We start from the raw sequence: 21,591 nt of genomic DNA, 5'->3' as shown, positions 1-21,591 counted from the left end.
CATGCTGGGCTTATTTATTATATTTAATCTTTGTACAAATGTATATGGAAATATGGTTCATTTATAGTTTAATAAAAAGAAAACTCATATCATTAAAAAATAGTTTGGTTTTCTCCAAGAAGCGACCATAAAATTCTCTTATTAAATTCTCAATCTGTTTATTTATTCAAGATAATTTGTGAGACATCACAGGCCATATATCACTAGAAATTCACAATGGGAAATCCATTTAGTATAATCCATCTTGTTCCTAAATATACAAAGCTTCCTGACAAGCATTAACTGGAACGAAGAATCCAAGAGTACAAGGTCAAATTGTAAACATTCATCTTCCAGAAGTTGAACAGAATAATGAAATAGTGGTAGTACTATTCATTGATGAAAACATGAGTGATCGACACTATAGAATCAATACCAAATATAAATCTTTAACACGTCTCATTCAGGGGCATTTATAAACCTGTGAAATAATTTGTCTGTTTAGTTTTCTGTGATCTTCATATTGAAGTTGATTGGTCATAGAATGTTAATTGAAACTCTTGGTAGGTCCTACTATACTATAAAATTTTATTTCAATTCAATTCATTAATCTTTATATGAAACTTCCAGACCTTGCCAACTGATGACTTGACGATTACCAAGCAGTTAAAATGATCATCTAGGAAGATAATGAGGAAAACATAAATGCACAAAACATGTCTGCCCAATAGATATAATGATCAAACTTATCAAATTATCAGAAGCAGAAATTGATTGAGTGATAAAAATTCACCCAAACCCATTTTCCCCAAGACTATTCACAAGTCAAAAAAGTGATTAAAAATTAGTCATGCTAAAACCTCAATTGCTGTACATAAAAGACCAGCTTTTGTGATGTGACAGAAAGTTATTGAAAAGATAGATGTCTCAAAAGAGACAAGAGGTAATTTTGCGAAACTGCCAAAAGCGTGAAATGTAATCAATTTTCGGTATACCCATCGCTTCTTGGAATCACAACATTTTTTTTTTAGAATTAGCAATTCCATCCCGCTCGTCACTTTAATCAACGTGCAGCCATTAACAGGGGAGATTATTGGATGTCTTCGTTAAATGGCCCCATTGATTCCACTTCAACCAAAAGTTCTCTCCACTTATAGAGTCAATTTGACGCCCGAAAAACCCAATTTCACAGAAACTACTGATTGCATCTTGTTCGCTTATGACGAGATTGTTTGGACTGATCGAAACCAAACTAATATTGTTCATTTTTATCAGAAAGTGAAGTTTCTTAGTGATAAATCACATTAAGAATGACTATGATATATCCAATCACAAGCTATACAAATAAGACTATTAATTTATGATCTTCTATTTATACAATCGTGAAACTTCGCTGACATAATTGTATGAGGATTAATATGAATTCCCCTCCAGAAAATTAGATATTGTACAAAATCGTTCTGAATCTCTAGATTCAATAATCATAAAAAGATTAGCGGCAAGAGTTTCTCGATCAATATGAATGGGGTAACGAACGAGCCATTTCCATCTTGTAATTACTTGTTCCATAAGCATTTTGTTCTGAATATTTCGGTTATAAAAGCAAAGCTAGCCAGATTTATTAAGATTCATGTGTGTAATTACAAGATTAGCCAATAAAGAAATGAATTGTCTGGATCTTTTATAGCTAGTGAACAGAAATTGAATTTCAAATAATGCTTAACTTCATCTGGCAATCCACAATTGTGACTTTAATTTTTCATGCTTGAATTATTTCAATTTCAATCGGTTCCATTGATCATGTAAAAGCTAGTGCCAATCCTAATCAAAGATGTTTTAGAATGTTTTTAAAAATTCGTTGAAAATTAGTAAACTCAAAGATACATTATGTAAGATTTAGATATACATGTAGAGCTGACATTTCTATAATAGTTAAAAAGATAGATAATGCACAATGTAGCGTAGATTGTCTATTATCGTAGCAACAGTACATGACAATCAAAACTATGTCATGATTATTTGTTTTATCTTGTGGGTGCTCTAATTGTCCAAAGAACAAGCATGCCAAGATTCCTGTCGTTCGTACTTGAATTGGCAGTCTTTTAGGCTTTTTTTTTTTTTTGAGAGTGTCGGCCAAAGAGGTACAAGACTAAAACTGCTGCTATGCGACCAGTTCCTGGTTAAAAAAAAATCCCCTACAACTACCAGATGTAGATATTTGAATATCAGAAAGCCACATGTCCTACTCTCTTTAGTTCTAGTTTTAATGTAGTTTTCAAATTTCAGGATATTTCAGGTTACCAAACTATAGAATGCAAATTTCAGAAATTGTTTAAAATTAAAAGAAGTAATAAGCTTTAAACTAAACTTCACTCACCACGACATTTAAAAGTAGGGCGTTTTTCATCTCTCATGAAGAATGAAATTATTCATAGTCATAGCACATTAACATGATTACGACAATAGAATTAGAATGCTAAATACTTGTAGTCTATAAGGTTAACAGGAAATCAACAATTTAATGAAGTCATGTGATTTCCGAACTTTAAATGAAAACGAACTTGTGCTTGGGTATATTGTTAACCAACATAAAATATTCTAGTTATTTTCTCAAAGAAGTCTGAGTTTGAGAATCAGTCATCCTTTTCTTCCTATTAAATGTACAGTAGTACATGTATATATCACAATAGTAGTTTGGACGGATTTAACATAGCATCTTATTACGTATCATTCCTTCTTCAACACAAGAAAAAAAAAACAGACACTGCCTTAAATACTATCTTTTTTCACATTTAAATAAATGACAAAATTGAAATCATAATCATCTCTCAATAAGAAAATAGCTGTAATTGATTACAATATGGTGAATTGCAAATATTTAATATGAAAAACAGATAAATGATCAGCAAAATTTAAAAAAAATAAATAATACCTCCTCAAACATTGATGATAAATATGTAAAGTACAATATATTTACCATAACAGGGGCCGGAAGCCGGAGTGGAAGCCACATGAATCCAGTTTCGTTAAGAGATTATTGAGAACAATTTAAAAGTCAGCAGGCGATATCAGTATTTAGACAAAAAAGTTCCACCAACTTCTAATTTTTTTTGCCTGTGCAATTCTCTTGATGCTCTGATTGAGTCAATTACAAGTGAGAGCAAAATGCAGTCAATATACTGAAGTCTTCATCTACAATACTCAATCTATTCAGCGAAAACTTTGGACGTCAATTATCAGCAGTCCCTAGAGATTTGCTACCCTCTTCTTAACTCTGGCGGTTAGATGGCTCTATTAACATGGAAATAAGGGAATAGATGTAAAATTACAAATTGCATATTCATAGGACCATAGAGCCAGATGTTGCCATGAAAACCAATATTCATGGTTTTGTATTTTTCAAGCTAAACGGTTCTGAATGTTCGCATCAATACGAGTTACTAGATGTTTCATTGATCTAGAGATAGTTTGACAACGGCGGACGGCAGACGTGTTGTATATTAATTACTAATAACTTATAAACGTGTGTTAGTCATGTTAAGGCCGACACATTTACATGTGGTCTATTGAATAAAATAATGCTGTTAAAATGTGCAGATATTTTCTCACTTAAAACTCAACTATACATTGAATAATGTATTTCCAAATCAAAGTTTTTGCCATTAAAGTATCATTAGTCAAAAATATATATAGGTAATTTTTTCCATTACCATGTGTGCATAAATAAGTTGAATTTTGCCCGACCAGCAGCATTTCTTAATACTATCTACCAAATTCCAACTGTAAAGGGCTTTAAAAATCTTTCTGTCAAACTATATCATGGCATAGACATTATTATGTGTTCTAAAATATTAAAGTAAATTTGTGTACTTGATAACTGGTGGACTTCAGTCATTAATGATGAAATTTGAAACCACTTTTCAAGTGACTAACAAATTATGTACACATACAGACCTGTCAGTCTGAGTCTGGGATGATAAAAAGTTTTGAACAGAGTCTCAAAAATAAATGTCGGAGTACATGTACGTATAAAATTTAAGCGCCAAAGTACATGTATAGAGGAATGGTATATTTACCTTGTCTCAAAATTCTAGTTCACAACTGCTTATCCAGACATGTAACTCTTTTATGATTTCGGGTAAATTTTTTCATTGGGTGACCTGATAATAGATCCCCGTTCCGTTAGAGGTCTATACAGTGAATGAACCATGTGCTGTACTTGCTAACGAAAGGTAAATTTCACCTACTCATTATTTTTATAAAATAAAAGTCTGGTTTTATCCAGACACCGCCTAATACAGCTTGGGACACCGGTCTCCATTTCCAGATGAAGACTGACAGGTTTAAGTTGTTTGAAAACATATCATAAATATTGAGTTAGTTGCCCTTAGGTTGAGGATTTTAAGGGATTTTAACACAAAATTAGGAAGTTTTATTCTCCAAAAAATTATCGGGATTGGCCCTTTAATAAGATTGCCTACATGTATGAACTAATGAAAAGGGATTACCGTTGGGTGAGTATGGCAGAGTTTCATTTATTTGATTAAATTCTGGCCAATTTGGTGCATTCTAAAGAGTTCTTTGCTTGTTATGATTGGAAAATGTTTGACTTTATAAAAATTGGTTCTGCATACAGGCGTCAGTACTGTAAAAGCATGTTTTCAGCTTCTTCTATCTCAAGTTATAGTCTACCGCAACAGTCTGTTTTGTGACGACATGTTGCGGTCAGCAGATACTGGTGAGACCACATACCATTCTTTGCATATTGTTCATGATAAATATTAATTTTATACATAGTTACATCAATTAAACAACTGCATATGAATGATTGCTTTGGTAGTTCAATAAAAAGAAGATGTCTTGTCTGAATTTACAACAGCTGCTCTAGTCATAGACAGTCTTGATATTACAAGTCTCATGTCCCAGAAAGAAACTCCACATTCTATCACTAACCATCGATTCCTTGATCCTTGTGCATGCTCATTATAGGCTTTAAATTAAAAAAAAAACCTTAAAAACTGAACAAGAATAGGATGATTCATAAGGCATACTATTCCGATCCTATATTCATAGATGCACGTCTAATTGCGTGACAATTGCAATTTTTGGCTAGATTTGAGAGGCCTGTGAATACTGTCTTAGTGTCTACTGGCACTGCAATTCTCATTAAATGTGTAACATGTTACAATTGACATAATTCTTATAATAAAGCCTATAGCTAGAACACAAAAGCTTATGTCTTAATCTTTACATCACGATCATTAGCATTTAGACAACTAATATATTTGATAGACAAAAAGCCATGATTTTAGATCACAATAGATCAACATTAACAGTTCTAAATGACAGTAATATTCATTAAACTTACTTTCATTTACTCCAACAATATGTAGGTCATTTTGACAAGTAAGCCATTTTAAAAAGTCATAAGGGTAACTTAAAATAATTACATGTATATTACAAGCCAGACAATAAACAATTAACAGTATAAGAATACAGATGACAGCACAATATTGATGACTATAATGAACCCAGCACACCCTTTATTTAGGACAAGATTCTGGTTCAGACTTTATTCAGGACAAGAATCTGGTAGACCCAACTTAAAAGTCTTCCTTTGCAATGTCAAAATCAGGAGTTTATGATATCCGGGTGGGAGGTGAGCATAAATTAAAATCAAAGGAAACTGTTGAATGTAGTGGATTCAAACTCAATCATGCATAAACATGGAGTTGAATCTTGAAATATAGTCAATCCCCTCTGCACAGCTCTGCATTGAGAAGAGCTTAATACAGAGAAGATCCAGACATCTGTAAGTTTATAGCTTGCTGAATTTAGATACCAGAATAACCATTGATAAACATTAAATAAGATCTAATCTCCCAGGGGACTAAAAGACTGCCTCATAACTCAGCCATTTTACAGTTATACAGCAGCACTCTTCCCTCATAAAGGTAATTTAATGGCATGGATGCTTCTTATCGCAAATAAAATGAATAGCATTTAATTAATAGCATGTCAATTCCTGATGATTACTTTTTCATAATTGGTTTTGTAATCCAGTGAATTATGTGAGTTCAGTCAAAACTGTAAAACATGGAAATTATTTTGGTGTTTATGATATAAACTTTGCAATGACCAGAAGAGGCTGCAGAAAATTTTGGACACACTTAAGGTCTACCTGTAGGTAATCAATCATAGACATCGACAGTGCCAACATTTCATATACAGTGTTAATTCATTTCTAGGATCCTAAATGATTCATTATTTGGCTTACTTTTGTACTGAAAGATTAATTTAAATATAACTAAATGTTATCAAAGTTTAAAAATTAAAAATAAACAAATAAAAAAAAAAAATCCCCCCAAATGAGAAAAAGCCATTATCACTTTTATCAGATTTCCCAAAGACAACCCAAACTACCATTAACTGGCCCCAGTAATCTATCCATAATACTATTTTAAAGTATCTTGAAGTTATATTTTAAGTTGAAATTAAAGATCATTATAATAATGATGTACTGCTAAAACTTGTGTCAGTTTTAACTCCCAAATGCTGTAGGGTAACTAAATGGCTGAAAGAACTATGTCTGAAATACATGTTTCCAAACTATTTCCTACCTAACCTAAAACATAACATGAGATATTATCTCAAAGAAAAAATATATTTAAAATATTTACCAAATGATTAGCTGTTAGAGGTGATGGCCACATCATGGATTATGATAAAACTTCAACAAAATAAAACGTTTCTGTAAAACTTTAGTTTCTGAACTTCTGGACGGATTGAAAGCAATATACAAAATGGCGGTATACTGTAAATGTAGTGTCTTGAAAACTAGGCTAAGACTTGTCAGCTTGGAACGTGGAACACTACACGAGGCATTATCTGCTGTAAATTAACTTCATGGGATCAAAGGTTAAAGTTCATACCATTCCCCAATTTGATTGGTTAGAAGTGCAACTGCAAGTTTTGATAGGAACCATTTGTGTAATGTGATACCCCTGACACCAGCCATATTGGCTGTATTCTAGAAGGCTAAGTGTACCAAACTTCTTTCATTCTTTCATGACATACATCCGATTCCCAGGTTGCTACTGTTTGAAATCATTATGCTGATCGTCTGCTACCTTCATTTATAAACTCGTTTTTTCAGCACTATTACAACCTTGGTGAAAAAAATGTCACTTTCAAAAATTTAATATTCGAATGTTTCATGCTCTTGTAGCCTTAGGGATTATTAGTTCTAAGCCATGTGCTGATATTATTACAAGTACAAAAGTAAATGCTTGGAATGAAACTTTGAATTAAATATATACTTCAAACATAATGCATCAGGAATGAACAATTTTAAGATAATTCACCATCTTAAAATTTATTTCAATTATTCTAAGGAAAAAGTCTTATTCCAAGACATCTGGATAATGCATGTGGATATAACTGATGTTTTTCTCATCAGGCCACCATGTTTGTGACTATATATTTACCATTGCATTTTCTTAGAACAGGTTGCCTTGACCCTGTGAACTGATTGGAATGAAGTGCAGAACCTAGAATCCTGAAAGGCTACACAAATCTAAAAACAATTTGTTCTAGCTAGTGTATGAACAATCTTTATCAACTTGTCTTTTCTGTGTAGATTCTAGTAGATCATCTGAGACTAACTAGCTATTATTCAAACTGAAGTAGGCCCTTAATAAATATTTCAATAATTCGCTTGCACGTAGGGGTCTTCAGTAGTGGGAGAAAACAGAGGACCTGGAGAAAACCCATGAGGTTGGACAGGCGACCCCATTCCTTGTCATGTATAATCAGGGAACTGAAACCACGCCACTTGACTCAATGACAGACCTTAAGATCCAATACACATACGCGTTAACCATTCAGCCGCCCCCTCCCCCCCCCCCCAATAGATATACAAGACTTATGAAAGGGGACACACCAAGGAAAGAGGTGCATAGAAAACAGTTAATATAGTAGGCACATATTTAACAATAGTTTCACAGTGGATCAAACTACATGCTTTGTTTATTAGAGTTGACTTGACATACATTATTCCACTGAAATGACTGAAGATTAGATTCCCTATTGGAACAAAAATATCCCATTTCATTATTAATCTTATGAAGTCAAATCTGCAAAACTTATATTTATTCATTTAATTTTACATCTGTTTGTGTAAGAGTGAGAAAGCTACAATCTAAAAACAAGTCAAGGTCAATCTTCAAAAACTTTTTAAACCTGGTTCTTAACAGTGAAGTAATTGTGAATAGTGAAAGTGATGTAATTGTGAACAGTGAAGTAATTGTGTAAAGGAACATTTAAATTACAAAAAAACAAATTGGAAAATAATCTAAACCTGCATTAAATGTCTGTGTTCATTTAACATATTAATTCTTTTTATTTCCAGATTGACCATCTCAAATTTATTTGTCAAAATATGAAATTTATAGCCATGTTATTAACTATTGTCGACAGTTGTCTATACAAATTGGTCATGTCAAAGAAACAGTACTGCCAGAAATGTAAAAGCAGCACTGCCAGAAATTGATGTAAGGTAAGTGCAGAGAAGCAAACATGTTTACAAAGAACATATTTAATCAAATATAGGAATATGTTTCCAGAAATAAATAATCATCCTCTCTTTTTCTGTATTTCGATAAGCATATCATATCAACTTCAAGTAACATTTTTCTAACCTTTTAATAAATTCCTGCCTATGGATTGATAAGATAACATTTCTAGAAGAAAATTGTTTTCAACATTTCTCAAGAAATATGATCTGTTCACATGCTGATAGTTATCTCCACCTTACAGCAAATATGGTCAATCAAATTGTGCCCTTTTATTAGTGTCAAATGGAAATAATTTTGTTTCCTTTTTTTCAGAAATGATATGCCCAAGGAGTCTTTTGTTCAATGCAATTTCCTAAACAATTTCAAAATACTCTTAATAACTTAAAAATTTAATTTCCCTGTAGATTTATGTTTCTCTTATATTCCTACCAATTTGATTATTGTAACATAGTGTATATTTTGCCGTCCAACGGTTCCTTACTTTATTTACTATTTAGCCGTATCTCCGTTCGACATGCACAGTTGTCCGATTCTCGCAAGATCTCACACCCTTATCGCGTGATTAAATATGGCGACCGAAGAAGATGTTGACGGCTAGTGCGTTTACTAAAATGATGTTTTGGGCGTAATTGGAAGCGAATTTGACTCTTCTCTTTTCGAGCAGGGTTAGGGTTAGGATAATATAAAATTTGTCGTGAGACGGTAATTAATGTCAGACGGTAAAACAGGCCACGAGTTGAAATAGCCAGCATCATTGCCAAAGCGAAAACCACTAGTCCAGGAATCAGACAACTGCGCATGTCAAACGGAAGTGACGGCTAAATAGTAAATAAAGTCAAGAACCGTCGGACGGCTGAATATCCACTGCGTTATTGTAAATACAATTTCTTTATTTTCTTAATTCACAAAGTCAAAAGTTGAGAATTTTCAGAGATGACAGATGTTTCTTTATGTGAATGAATAATTTTCCTTTCTTTTGGGACATGGAAATAATTATTAGCAAAGTAAATAAATTTCCTAAATTTTTAAACACTTTAGCTGCTCACATTGCATCTTTAACTTAGTATTAGTTTGAATTATAAACAAGGGGAAAATGTAGCTGGACATTATGTGCAATGGGCTATTGAAAGGGAGACAACTCCATTAAGCTTAGTACCTTCAGAAGGTACTGTTCTCAACTTACCCACAAATTCTTATCTAGGATGTCCAACCCTTCATCAGGGTAGATGTCCCTGAAGATTTTCTGGTTTTGTTCAAAAATAGGGTACATAATAAAAAGTTGATTACTCTTTTTGTTAAGCTGACTAGGAAAATGGTTTTTGCTCAGATTGTTCAGCAGACGACATTTGATTTGATTGACACTTTAAACAGGAAAGAAATCTACACATTTTCAAAATGGTTGAAAAAATGAATTTTAAGCCTAGATCTTTCTCTCTGGTAAGGTAAGACATAAGTCAATAAAATTTAATTTTCTTTATTTAATAATGAAAACCATTGAATAGACTGTTGCTTAATGAATTTGCACATGTTTTAGGCATATTACATGAACATTAATACTTTGTTAGTCAATTTACTTAGGAAAATTGTAAATCATCAGAGGTAAACATTCCCACAATCCCAGTTATTCACTACAAATGAGTAAAAGCCAAAACTATCAGTCATATGATTATGACAGAAAAAATGAAAATAAAATAAACCAATAAAAAAAGAAATTTCAGTGGCCATCAATCACTCTTCAAAAATGGAAGAGCTTTATGATGAATTAATTCTAAAACAAATAGATTTTATTTTAACTAGAAAAGAAAACAAAGGATAAGATAAAATAAAAGGTAACTTGGTGAACAATTCAAGAGAATTTGGGGGTAATTAGGCGCCAAACATTTCACTCATATGATGGTATTAAGGCATTACTTATTCATGGTTTATAAAATATATTTAAACCAAACATATTTCAATAAGATATCACTCATATTATTAGGCTTGAGGTCAAGAAAGACTAATAAGAGATTTCCATGTCAGTACAGACTGGCAAACATTTTACATCCCTGACCCTTCCTATTAAATAGGGTCCCATACATACACCAATTTCTATTGTTAAATGCAAATTTCATCAACAAATTAAGACTATCACTCAATGAAACTTGTGCATGACATCCAATCTGTGATTGTATCTTTCCCCAGAAATTGTCACTTAACTGCCAGTTAATATCAATTGTTTGACCTTTCTGAAAAGAATTTATGACATAACAAACATTGATATCAATACAAGGATACCATAATAATACACTCATTTATCAAACAATGATCTGTCAAACATGGTTTGAGAAATTATGATAACTTAAAGTGACAAATTTTGAAACATTAGTTAAATAAAATCTCTTCTGCATCGATTTGTATTTCATTGTGCGTTTTTATTGATACAGTATCTATATATAAATACATATCTGGCACAAAGTTTAATAAAATAAAAGTGTCAGTATCTCAGAAGTGCCTGACTTTTTGTCAGCTACGACTAAAACCATACATAATGTCTTTACCTCTTAAGACCTGACAAATCTTAAACTTTTTGACAAGGTGGGATATGGAAGTGCTGTTGGCCATTATGTCTAAAATTGCATGTTTCTACCTTTGATCTTTTCTCTGGTAGTGTGTTGAATCTGTAGGATGGATGGTGCAAGGTAAATTTAATGTAACAAGAACAAATCTCTAAAATATAATAAGGTAGGAAAATGACTGAATATTGTCTAGTAGGGTTTCCCACAGCCTATTTTTGTAGTGCCTCACCATGCACTTTTCAAGCAACACCATGTCTATTGGACTGAACCATGTCTTACATTTAAGACCATCACAGGCCAAAACATATTTTATCAGGTGATGAAATGACTCCTATAAAGTAGTACTGTGGCCTTGGTGTTGAAACAACAGTCACAGGGCAACTCTAAAGGCCAAACAATGAACATTATATATTACATTAATATTGTACTCTAACCACTGAAGTGTCCAATAGCATAATAAATTTAACAAACTATTCATCTATTACAAACTTGATCAAAAAAAGGAACTCAAGAAATCTGAACACCCAGTAATGAATGATACACTGGAGAAGAAAAATGTACAACAAATGTCTCACATTATTGTCTTCAGTATAGGACCCAAAAATAAATTTAAAATATTCTCTTACCGTAAATTAATTACCAAATTCAGAAAAGTCACACAATTTGTCTTCTGTAAGAAAATCTATAAGCTTATGCAATATTTCTAAAATGATAAAATATTTTAACACTTGTGTTTATGGAAAACAAACTTTTCTTTATCATAAAACTATGCGTTGTCGATGAGATATGCAAGATTTATAAAACAAGAAAAAACATAAACTTTGTGACACACAAAACAGAACACTGTCACTGGCTTTCTCTATCATAAAGCGATTCACAATATACGGCAGATGCTTGGGCCAGATGTCTTTTAGTGTAAAGATTATTCTTGATCATCCAGGCAAGTTTTTCATGACAATAAAATAAGTCATAGATAATCAGGTCTATGGTGATAATGAATCAGACAATTGAATAGTAGGCTCAATTATCCAGAGAATAACTGAATCTAATGATTTTGTGTAGAATTATAATATATCCACACAAGACATTTCTTTAGGAACTTCAATTAAAACATCTTGTTTGAAGAAATATCTTATTGATTTCTAAATCATATATAAAATAAAAAGGCTAAAAAAATATATTTCTAAATACCTTATGACAATACATGTCCTGCACTAAGTATGTACTGGATAATCAAAGCTAGTTATTATCTTAAGGGGGTGTTGCCAACTTGTAGTGAACATGCAGTTTATTGTTATCATCATGAACAATGGATTATAGAAAACTCTACTTTGTGAAAGATGTCCTGACTCATCTGATAGAGTCACTCAAACCTAGTTTATAACACAATAGCCTCATTTTAAACACGCTTCATCTATTACTATCACTAATTGCAAACCCCCCCATTTTAAAAACCCTCTATTGTTAATTTAAAGATGATTTCAACTCTTTAATATATATAAATTAAACAAAATTGTTAAATATTATATAGGAGATGGCCAACAATCATTATATTCAACACTTCAATCCCAATTCGTATCAATTTTTCAAATATAATGGGCCCTCTCATTTGTAGTCAGTTTAAAAGTACTTTGATTGGTTCATGTAGCTACGAGCTTGAAAACATTCATCTGAAAATTTGGGTATTATTTTTTTTTTTTTTTTTTTTTTTTTCAAATTTTATTGTCCATGATGCTGTGTGTGTAGTTGTGAATTTTTCCTGTTAGCTTCCCTTTAAAATTATCTATAGTTTTACACAAAGAGAATCAATCGGTTCTAATTATTTGTTTGAGTCTTGGCGTCTTTGTTAATTGTTTGTCAAGATGACTAATACAATCTAGTCCTTTTTTGGATCAGAATCTGTGTAAACATATGCAGGGTATTTGAAATCATGGTGAACTCATTAAGAAGTCTGGAATAATCCTTATTCATATGAATGAATGGACTGTGCTGGAGAACTGCACAACAGAACACAGATAGAATAAACCACAGTGTAGAGAAAACACATTCCGAAATATTTTTAAAACAGAAATAAATGTATAGTGAAATGGCCAGCAGTCTAGAACACTGAGGTTCCACTACAACACTGTAATTATTAGGGCCCACTGACCACACCATGTTATAGCAGGTTTCCTATCAAGATGTAGCCTATCATGTAATGCCTTTTTTAGTTGAAATTTATAAATTAAGTTTCAAGTATTTTAACACATAAAAACTATAAATTTAACTGTATTTTATAGTGTATTCAGGTGAAATTCTTGCAAATTCAAATTTTATATCACATAAATTGTCAGTCAGTCAATTTCCCTGCCAGTCAATCAAGGCAGTTAAATAGGATTCAAATGTGAGCCATGAACTGCCCCATTTTACAACATGTGTTATTGCAACCGTGCTACAGTGAAATTCCACTGTACATAGCGTAAAATAGAAGAGCAACTCTTATTACTTCATCAAAAGCTTGATACTTCCCCTAATATTTGCTACGTTTTATTAATATACTGACAAATTACACAAACTTCCTAGCCAATCTTATATTGAATTGCACATTAAAAGATGTTATACTAATATGGCACCCATTAGTACAAATACACTTCAATCAACCTTCTCTCTCTCGAATGTTATTCATTTTACCCTCATTTTAAGGACAAATTATTACCCTGACACAAAATTAGCAAAACTATCCCACTTTCCAGGAAAATTAGATATCATGTTTGGTAACTTTTTTTTAGATTTTTTAAATTAAGTTTTTCAATCATTTCAGCAGAGACAAAGGGGGTTTAACATCCACTTGAAACAAAATAGATCATATCAAAACTAAAAAAATATAAATCAATTTTATTTCAATAATTTGCTTACATGTAAGGCTCTTCTTAGTAGTGAAAGGGTAATTGGAGGACACAGTGATAGTTCATGAGGTGAGGCAGGCGACTCTACCCCTTGTCGTGTACAAGCTGGGAATTGAAATGACAGACCTTGTAAGCTAAAATGCATGCATTAGACCATCGGGCCACCCCCACATCCCAGGATGAGGATGTAATACATCCATCCAAATTCTATAATTTCTTTATGTGGAGAAACCTGAGAAAACTCAAGGTTAGGCAAGTAATAAATTTGTAATGAAGAGAGTTATCAACCAAAAAAATAGGTTACTACAAAAGGAATGTGAATGATATAAATCATAGTTTTTATGTATATATCAATGGTTAAATATGTAGACCAAAACACATCAGAATGTATGTCAATGACTTTAAAAGTGGGCCATTATTTACATCTTCTAATCCATAAATCATATGTAGTCAAAACAGCAATAACCCTTTTATTTATTTATTTATTATTTATTTATTCTTCAAGTAAAGGTTACAACATGACAATAAATTAATGTATTATAATAAGAACTACATGTAGTGTCGCATTACACGACTGGGAAAGTGACTGGGAAAGTGACAACAATAAATACAGATATGTACATGTATATGAAAATAAGAACTATGTGCTACATTGTAATGTGGGATGCCATATGAGACAAGCATAGAGAAATATGATAGCTATGGTGTCATGAAGAGACCTTTACTTAGGATAGCCCATAAAGCCTGACGTATATAACATCCGTTGCTTATTTCCAATGGGGTCCAATGATCATTACATGTAATTTCTTCAACAGTAATGGTTTAGCAATAATCTATTTAATAACATTTAATATCAATACTTCATTTTTGTTTGCTTTTAGGGGGGTTGGATGGCTGAATGGTTAGCACGTGTGCGCTGTATCATAAAGTCTGTCATTCAGTTAACTTGCGTGGTTTCGATTCCTCGGATGTACGTGACAAGGAGTAGGGTCGCCTGTTCAACCTCCTGTCCAACCTCGCGGGTTTTTTTTCCTCTCTCTCTCTCTATAATTGTTAAATTGTGCTTTGTCGTATATTGTGGTCGCCCCCTTCGTCCGTCGGTCGATTGGTTGGTTCGTCCGTCCGGTGTCCACAATTGATTGTGGACGCTCTAGAGGCTAAAGTAAATATATCCGATTGACTTTAAATTTATACACAGTGCTTAAGGTCATGAGACGAAGAAGTCTTTTGATTTTCACCGATTTCCAATAATTACTGCCAGAGTTATGGTCCTTGATCACTTTGAAATAACTTGTGGACGCTCTCGAGGCTAAAGTTAAAGATACATTATGGGAGATTAGATAACATTTCTGGCCTAAAGAAAGACATGCAAGAGGCAGATTTAGCGCTTGCATAATGTATGTTTAATATACAGTGTAAAAGGTCATGAGACGAAGAAGCCTATTGATTTTCAACGATTTCCGATAATTACTGCCAGAGTTATGGCCCTTTATCACATTCAAAAATCTTGTGGATGCTCTAGAGGCTAAAGTTAATATCCAGTTGACTTTAAATGTATACACAGTGTTTAAGGTCATCAGATAATGAATCGTATTGATTTTGAACGATTTCCAATTATAGAGTTATGGCCCTTGATCATTCCGAAAAATCTTGTGGATGCTTTAAAGACCATAGTTATCATCTGATTGATTTCATACTTTTACACCATGTTTACGCCTATATATAATCGTTTCGATTGACTTTAGGTTGATACACACAGTTTTAAGGTTTTGAGACGAACATGTACATGTGTATTGATTTTCAATGATTTTTGATAACTTGAACAGCTTAATCCATGATATCAAATGTTTTGTATATTAAACGTTAGCATGCGCCATGGGCCAAACAAATTCTAATGATTTTCTGCTAATTACTTAATGAGTTGTTACTCTTAATCAGATTTTAGTGTATTTTATAAATGTTTCATTGCTGACGAAAGTAAAAATTACACTTGTTGACTGCATGGACGATTAAGCTGCTGTGGGCGTATATTTCGTTGCCTGGCAACCTATCTCTAGAGAATCCTTCAGCTCATGTAGCTAACAGTTTTGTATCCATCATGGCATTCAGGTTATTTTTGTTTTCTATTGTAATTGTGAAGGGCTAGTCAGTCCTTCATGTTTAACTTTTTTAAGATTGCACTTTTGCTCCTGCGCCTCAATGCATCTCGACTTTTAATCGGGGGAGCCATTAAAGACTTACGCATATTAGCTAAATTGTTCTACTTAATATTGAGGTTAATAAACTACCTTCAGTTTTTGTTTATTTTCAAATTGCATACGTTCGAGCTATTGACTTTTCAATTATAATTCTGACGCTACCATATCCACCAAACATATCAACCTTCGTTTTCATTCTGATATATATCAAATGCTATAAATGTAAGGCTTGTTTTAACTGGATAGAAGAGAAGTCTTTAATCAGCCAATAGAATACAATGTTACTTTACCGTCATGTACGGCACTATAGATGTTGATGGGAAATTGACCCATGAGACTTATAGAATGTCCGACTCTTAGTTGTTTTTATCATGGACTGTATATATGATCATGTTTTTATGTACCGCTAGTCTCATTGCATTAATTATCGGTACTTGTATGTCAGGAGATGTATGCAACATTGTATCATTGCATAACTTGAATACTGCAGGGCAACTATAGCGCCGGACAAAACAGTTTCGTAAAATTAGTTTGGTCCGAGTGCTCTTTGGTCTTAGTTGTCACGCATTCTAAATTGTGTTTTAAGTACACTGACAGAGTGTTAAATAAAGTTAAATAATACAAAAGTAGGCTAATCAGTGTTTTCTTCAACTTTATTGACAGTATCTTCGATAACCCTGAAGGACTGGCCGCTAGTTGTGCAATTTCCCTTTGCTAATAGTTCTACTACGTTTGTCCCAATGGTATCATGTTAAACAAGCAGTTGCTATGCAAGACATGCTCACATGGACAAGAGATGGACAGAGAACAAGCTAATGTGGGCATATAAAAATCTTTTGACAGAAATCAAAATACTCGAGTGAATGTTCCAGAATTAAATTCTCTCAATTCCAAATAGTGTCAATCAAGTGAAAAGGAGAGTTTCGGAGTACAATGCATGTGCCGACTGCATAAACAAATATCTCAACCAAGTATTAAAGCTGAAAAATATTTGTTACCTAAAATACATGCTGATTCTACTCACACCACCTCAGCTGTCAGGACTGGCAAAACTGTGACAGGGCTGAATTCTCTATCACTTGATTGCAATTCTGTCAATTTTTGACGTTCCGAAGTCTGGACTGACAATCGAGCACCCTCAAAGCCTGCTGTTCAGGAACAATTTCCCTCAATGAACACAGTAAGGAGTATGCCCAGCTTCATTAGCCCAGTTGATACAGACCACTTCATCTCTGTTTTGTTGTGTAGTTATTTTGCATTGACTATGAAACACTTTAAGTTCTTTGGGCCCACTTTGGCATATGTACAGGGGTCAAAATTCACGACGGCACCCGCGGCAATTGCCATAGTAATTAGCGAAATTGCCATAGAAAATAAATTATTGACACTGAAATCGCCGTTGTATACCTGCGTAATCCACGGCATAATCGATAGTAGGAATTTATTGTTTTGTTCTCGTGACTGCATTCGTTCAGTCGTATCATCCTACGGTTAATCAGATAGTTGGAAGTCAAATAGCAGCCAGTTTTATAACAATGAATTTCACACCATCTATGCATGTTTTCATCTGTTTGACACTATTTTATAGCATTATGAAGTATTCATATCTAAATAAATAAAACACGTATCTCCCAAGCCATCTGACCTAATTCTACCGTAACATCTCGTGCTGGTGGCTGGAATGGAAATGTACACGGCTCGTTGTCTGGTGTATTTAATCATTTAAAAAGTTCATAACAATTTCCAGAAATAAAGGCTATGAATAATTTACTGGAAAATTTGACCAAATCAAATAACTAGGTCGGGAAAATGTGTCATAATATAATTTTTAGTGTAATAATAGACGGGATGTGAGAAAGGAATTCCAGGGGGCGTTACATTCCGCCGCACCAGGTACATGTATTATAATGTCATGCACAGGTGTGAAGTTGTCTTTTGATAACCAGTTTACAGTATTACGGATATTTTAGAATCAGAATCCAACACCTCAACTGAGAAGTATTCATTTAAAATGCAAATTTGGTACGGTACCATGATACTTATATTTCGTGGAATTGTGGATACGGATTATGGAATTGCATGAATCTTCGTGTCGCTGAGCCAAAGCAGATTCGCGGGCTAGCAAGAATTTTTAGGCCTTCTGATTTCGAAAAAATAAAACGGATTCATATTACGATATTCATATGGACTGCAGAGTGCGTAAAGCCCTAAACAATTTAAGGGTGTTTGTGATGAGAGAATTCTGGAATAATTCTGTAATAATGATGTTGTGTCTGAATAGACATTATAAATGAAAACATTAAAACGCTGTGCTTTTAGTTTATTTATTATTCATAATCTTTATCAATCAAAGTTTCCCAGTTGAAAAAATGTTGTAGTGACAAAAGTATATTATAAGTTTTCCCTTAGTGTACATAAAAACTGCCATAGAGAAGACGGAATTACTGTGGCATTTTTTGAAAAAAATACCTTCGTTCCAATTTCACAAATTTTGACCCCCTTTATGTATGAACCATAACAATGCACACTAGAATCTTTACTTCATAACATGTATTCGTCAATCATCATAAATAAAATTGATCACATCAGTAGATATGCCAAAGGCAAAAACAAGTACAGTACATTAATTGAAGTATCGTTTCCATTAATAACTTTTTGTTGAAGTCAATGAAACTGGTTTTATTATTTTCAAACCTGAGGACACTGAAAAATTGCTGACAGTAAAAATACAGAAAAAAATTAATATTAATAATAGTATCCCTAAAAATATATCTTGTTAAAATTTCAAATTATATTCAAATCCGTGATGTATTGAATTAATTTTATTTCAAGACACAGGCTTAATCTTGGAATAAAATACTGAATCATGAGAAGTGAATTTTTGCTTTGCTGATACCCAAAATAGCCCAACGTTTTTACTTGTTAAACACAATAATAAGAAAAACAACAGAATATTCTTTATTGAAAAGTCCCTTAATTCTCATTTCTTATTTTGTAATCTCAACAAACAAAATACTGCGGAAATAAGGACAACAAAACATGAAAAATAAACTAAAACTATTCTTGATGTTGACTTGTCTACAGTAAGTCAATAAAATTTGTAGTCTAGTTTAAATTTATGATTTTCTGCATTTGATCTTCCATTGTTTAATGTATGCCGACCTATTGTCTCCATATAATACACCATTTATCAAAAACAAATCTTCAAAATAAAAAAATTGCAAGTTTGAGCAAATATTCAGAGAGCCAAAACACATTTTCTATTCTTTTGTTTTTGTTTTATCCCAAATAACTTTTTTCTACATTTGTAATTCAGATTATCAGATAGTAATAAAGAAGAAATTAATGATCACAAATCTACATGTACGTTCCAAAATCTATAAATTTTCTCTGCTGAAAATCCAACTATCTTTGGAGATAATCACCACCTGCATTATGAAAGGTGGCTTTCTTTTCCAATTTTCAGGGGAAGCAACTTTGCATAAAATTAATTAGTAAGTCTAAATTTTTGATATGGTTCCTACTTTCCTACTTACGATATATCACACTATCCCAGCAGGATTATAAACATTCACCTGTGGGATATTTACAAGTTTGGCTTGTGGTGAAAGGGGAGGTAACTCATTGCAAGAATCTGAATTTAGACAAGATATAATATGTTGTATAAAACATGAAAATCACTTCTACCTGTATTTAATACCAGAGCAAAAGATTTATCCTTCTCTTTCATCCTGTGTAAAAGACAGTTTAAAAAGCTGACATACAAGCGGTGTCAAATGCACATATTTGAACAAATCTTTGAAAAGAAAAATTTTGCTCTTGCCTTAATTCAATGAAAACAATTCCTTGTATGTTGTATCTGATGACGTGAAACTGATTAGATGTTCATTGATCAATCATCACTTGTCCAACATATTGTGCCTACATACATGTAACCTGAAGACGGTGATTCAATTTAATGGTTATCCTGAAAATCTGTAAAGACATTTATTTAATGACACTTATATCTCTATATTGATTGGGCTGTTATCTCTAGGTATGTTACTATCCATCAGCTAAAAAGTGGAATATAGTTAATAACACATTATTATAAATATTCATGACAGGTACTCCAAATCAAAGTCTATTGTTGAGAATGAAAACAATATCATATTGAAATGTATTTCAGTGTATGATCAATGATCAAGTTAAAAATTGTTGAGAATGAAAACAATATCATATTGTAATGTATTTCAGTGTATGATCAATGATACAATAGTTAAAATGTAAATCTATACTAGAAGTAGAACATCAACAAGAAATGAACATGCTCAGTTATTATAAATATCAAGGCTTGCAACAAGTCGCCCTAAAAATGAACATCCTAAGCTCAGTTTCCAACCGATATTTCCCTGTCCCAAGTCTGTTTACTACCTGCACCATTAATTCAGAAATAAGTAACATTTTGTAATCAATTTAATGGATGGACAATAGTTTATTATCCATCAAATAAAAAACGATAGCTGTTAAAACAACATCTAAATTATGCAAAAGCACACTTAAACTGTCATTGTCAATGCAAGTGACATGCAATAAGCAAGAATATTGAAAAATAATGACAGAAAAACAATTGTGTAAAAGTTATTATTTATTACAAATAGAATACTTTTGAGAAAGCTCTATGAAAATAAAGCGTGTTATGCATGAGGAACAAATATCAAGAACATCTCATATCACTTAACAAAAGGCTCATCTGTGAGAGAAATCTCATGTGGCAAGCTTTTGACAGTTGTGTTGCACAATTATAAAAAATTTCCGTCATCTTAAAAAGTAACATTATCCGTTCCCTAGATAAAGTATACAGTTTAAATCTCAACTTAAGATTTTATTATTTGTCAATAATACTGTTCATGTATGTATGTTTCGAGAAAACCCATATCAACTTCACTGCAATCTGGCAGAATGATATTATAAAATTTATTCGAACAAACCAACGATTATAAGATTTACTAGTTTACTTTAATTAATAAAACCATTCATCATTAAGGTGGATTTACTTTGACATTTTAATATTTTTCATTTTTGGTGGAGGACTTTGGTAGGTTTGGCTGTAATCAATTAAACTTTGTAAGTCTATATTGACTAGAAGAAAACATGGAATTGTAGAACACCACATCCACCATATTCATGACAATTTCATGCCAATACATTGACCCTATATTAGCACCTTAATTTAGTTTTTATCAAGATACAAATTTTATAATTGTGATTTTTTAAAGATCATTTGTTCATGAATTTCACGGTTGTATAAAATTTGATCACAACAAAATATGATACCAGTCTTTCAAGACAGGGTGGTACACTCCAACTTCACTTGGCATACTGCCACAGTTGAAGAAATGAAGATTTTAGTATTTTA

The 21,591-nt window shown here is 32.5% G+C and overlaps 1 protein-coding gene and 1 long non-coding RNA gene across 13 annotated transcripts in view; one reads left to right on the top strand and one right to left on the bottom strand.

Moving 5' to 3' along the window:
- LOC126811858 (RNA binding protein fox-1 homolog 2) overlaps positions 1–21,591 on the bottom strand; it is a 109,739-nt gene that overhangs the window by 50,935 nt on the left and 37,213 nt on the right. Inside the window, exon 1 of one of the 12 annotated variants that reach the window (XM_050537837.2) lies at positions 11,737–11,761. The exons of 8 other annotated variants lie outside the window; for them this stretch is intronic. Coding sequence is in view for 3 of the 4 variants with exons in the window: in XM_050537828.2 (XP_050393785.1) it covers positions 6,660–6,695 (36 nt within the window). In the remaining variant the exon portion in view is untranslated. Of the gene's footprint in view, positions 1–2,356; positions 2,463–2,956; positions 3,075–6,659; positions 6,875–11,736; positions 11,762–21,591 lie in introns of those variants that run through there. 3 more of the 12 variants (XM_050537828.2, XM_056098829.1, XM_050537831.2) reach the window with 3 other exon arrangements.
- LOC126811865 (uncharacterized) overlaps positions 7,012–21,591 on the top strand; it is a 41,066-nt gene continuing 26,486 nt past the window's right edge. The window contains exons 1-4 of the long non-coding RNA XR_008786062.1: positions 7,012–7,069; positions 7,483–7,580; positions 8,390–8,536; positions 9,856–9,992. This is a non-coding gene — a long non-coding RNA (uncharacterized LOC126811865). The remainder of the gene's footprint in view (positions 7,070–7,482; positions 7,581–8,389; positions 8,537–9,855; positions 9,993–21,591) is intronic.

The sequence above is a fragment of the Patella vulgata genome, chromosome 2 (assembly GCF_932274485.2).
Source record: "Patella vulgata chromosome 2, xgPatVulg1.2, whole genome shotgun sequence".
Taxonomy (NCBI): domain Eukaryota; kingdom Metazoa; phylum Mollusca; class Gastropoda; family Patellidae; genus Patella; species Patella vulgata.
This window is presented reverse-complemented; position numbering and strand designations above follow the sequence as displayed.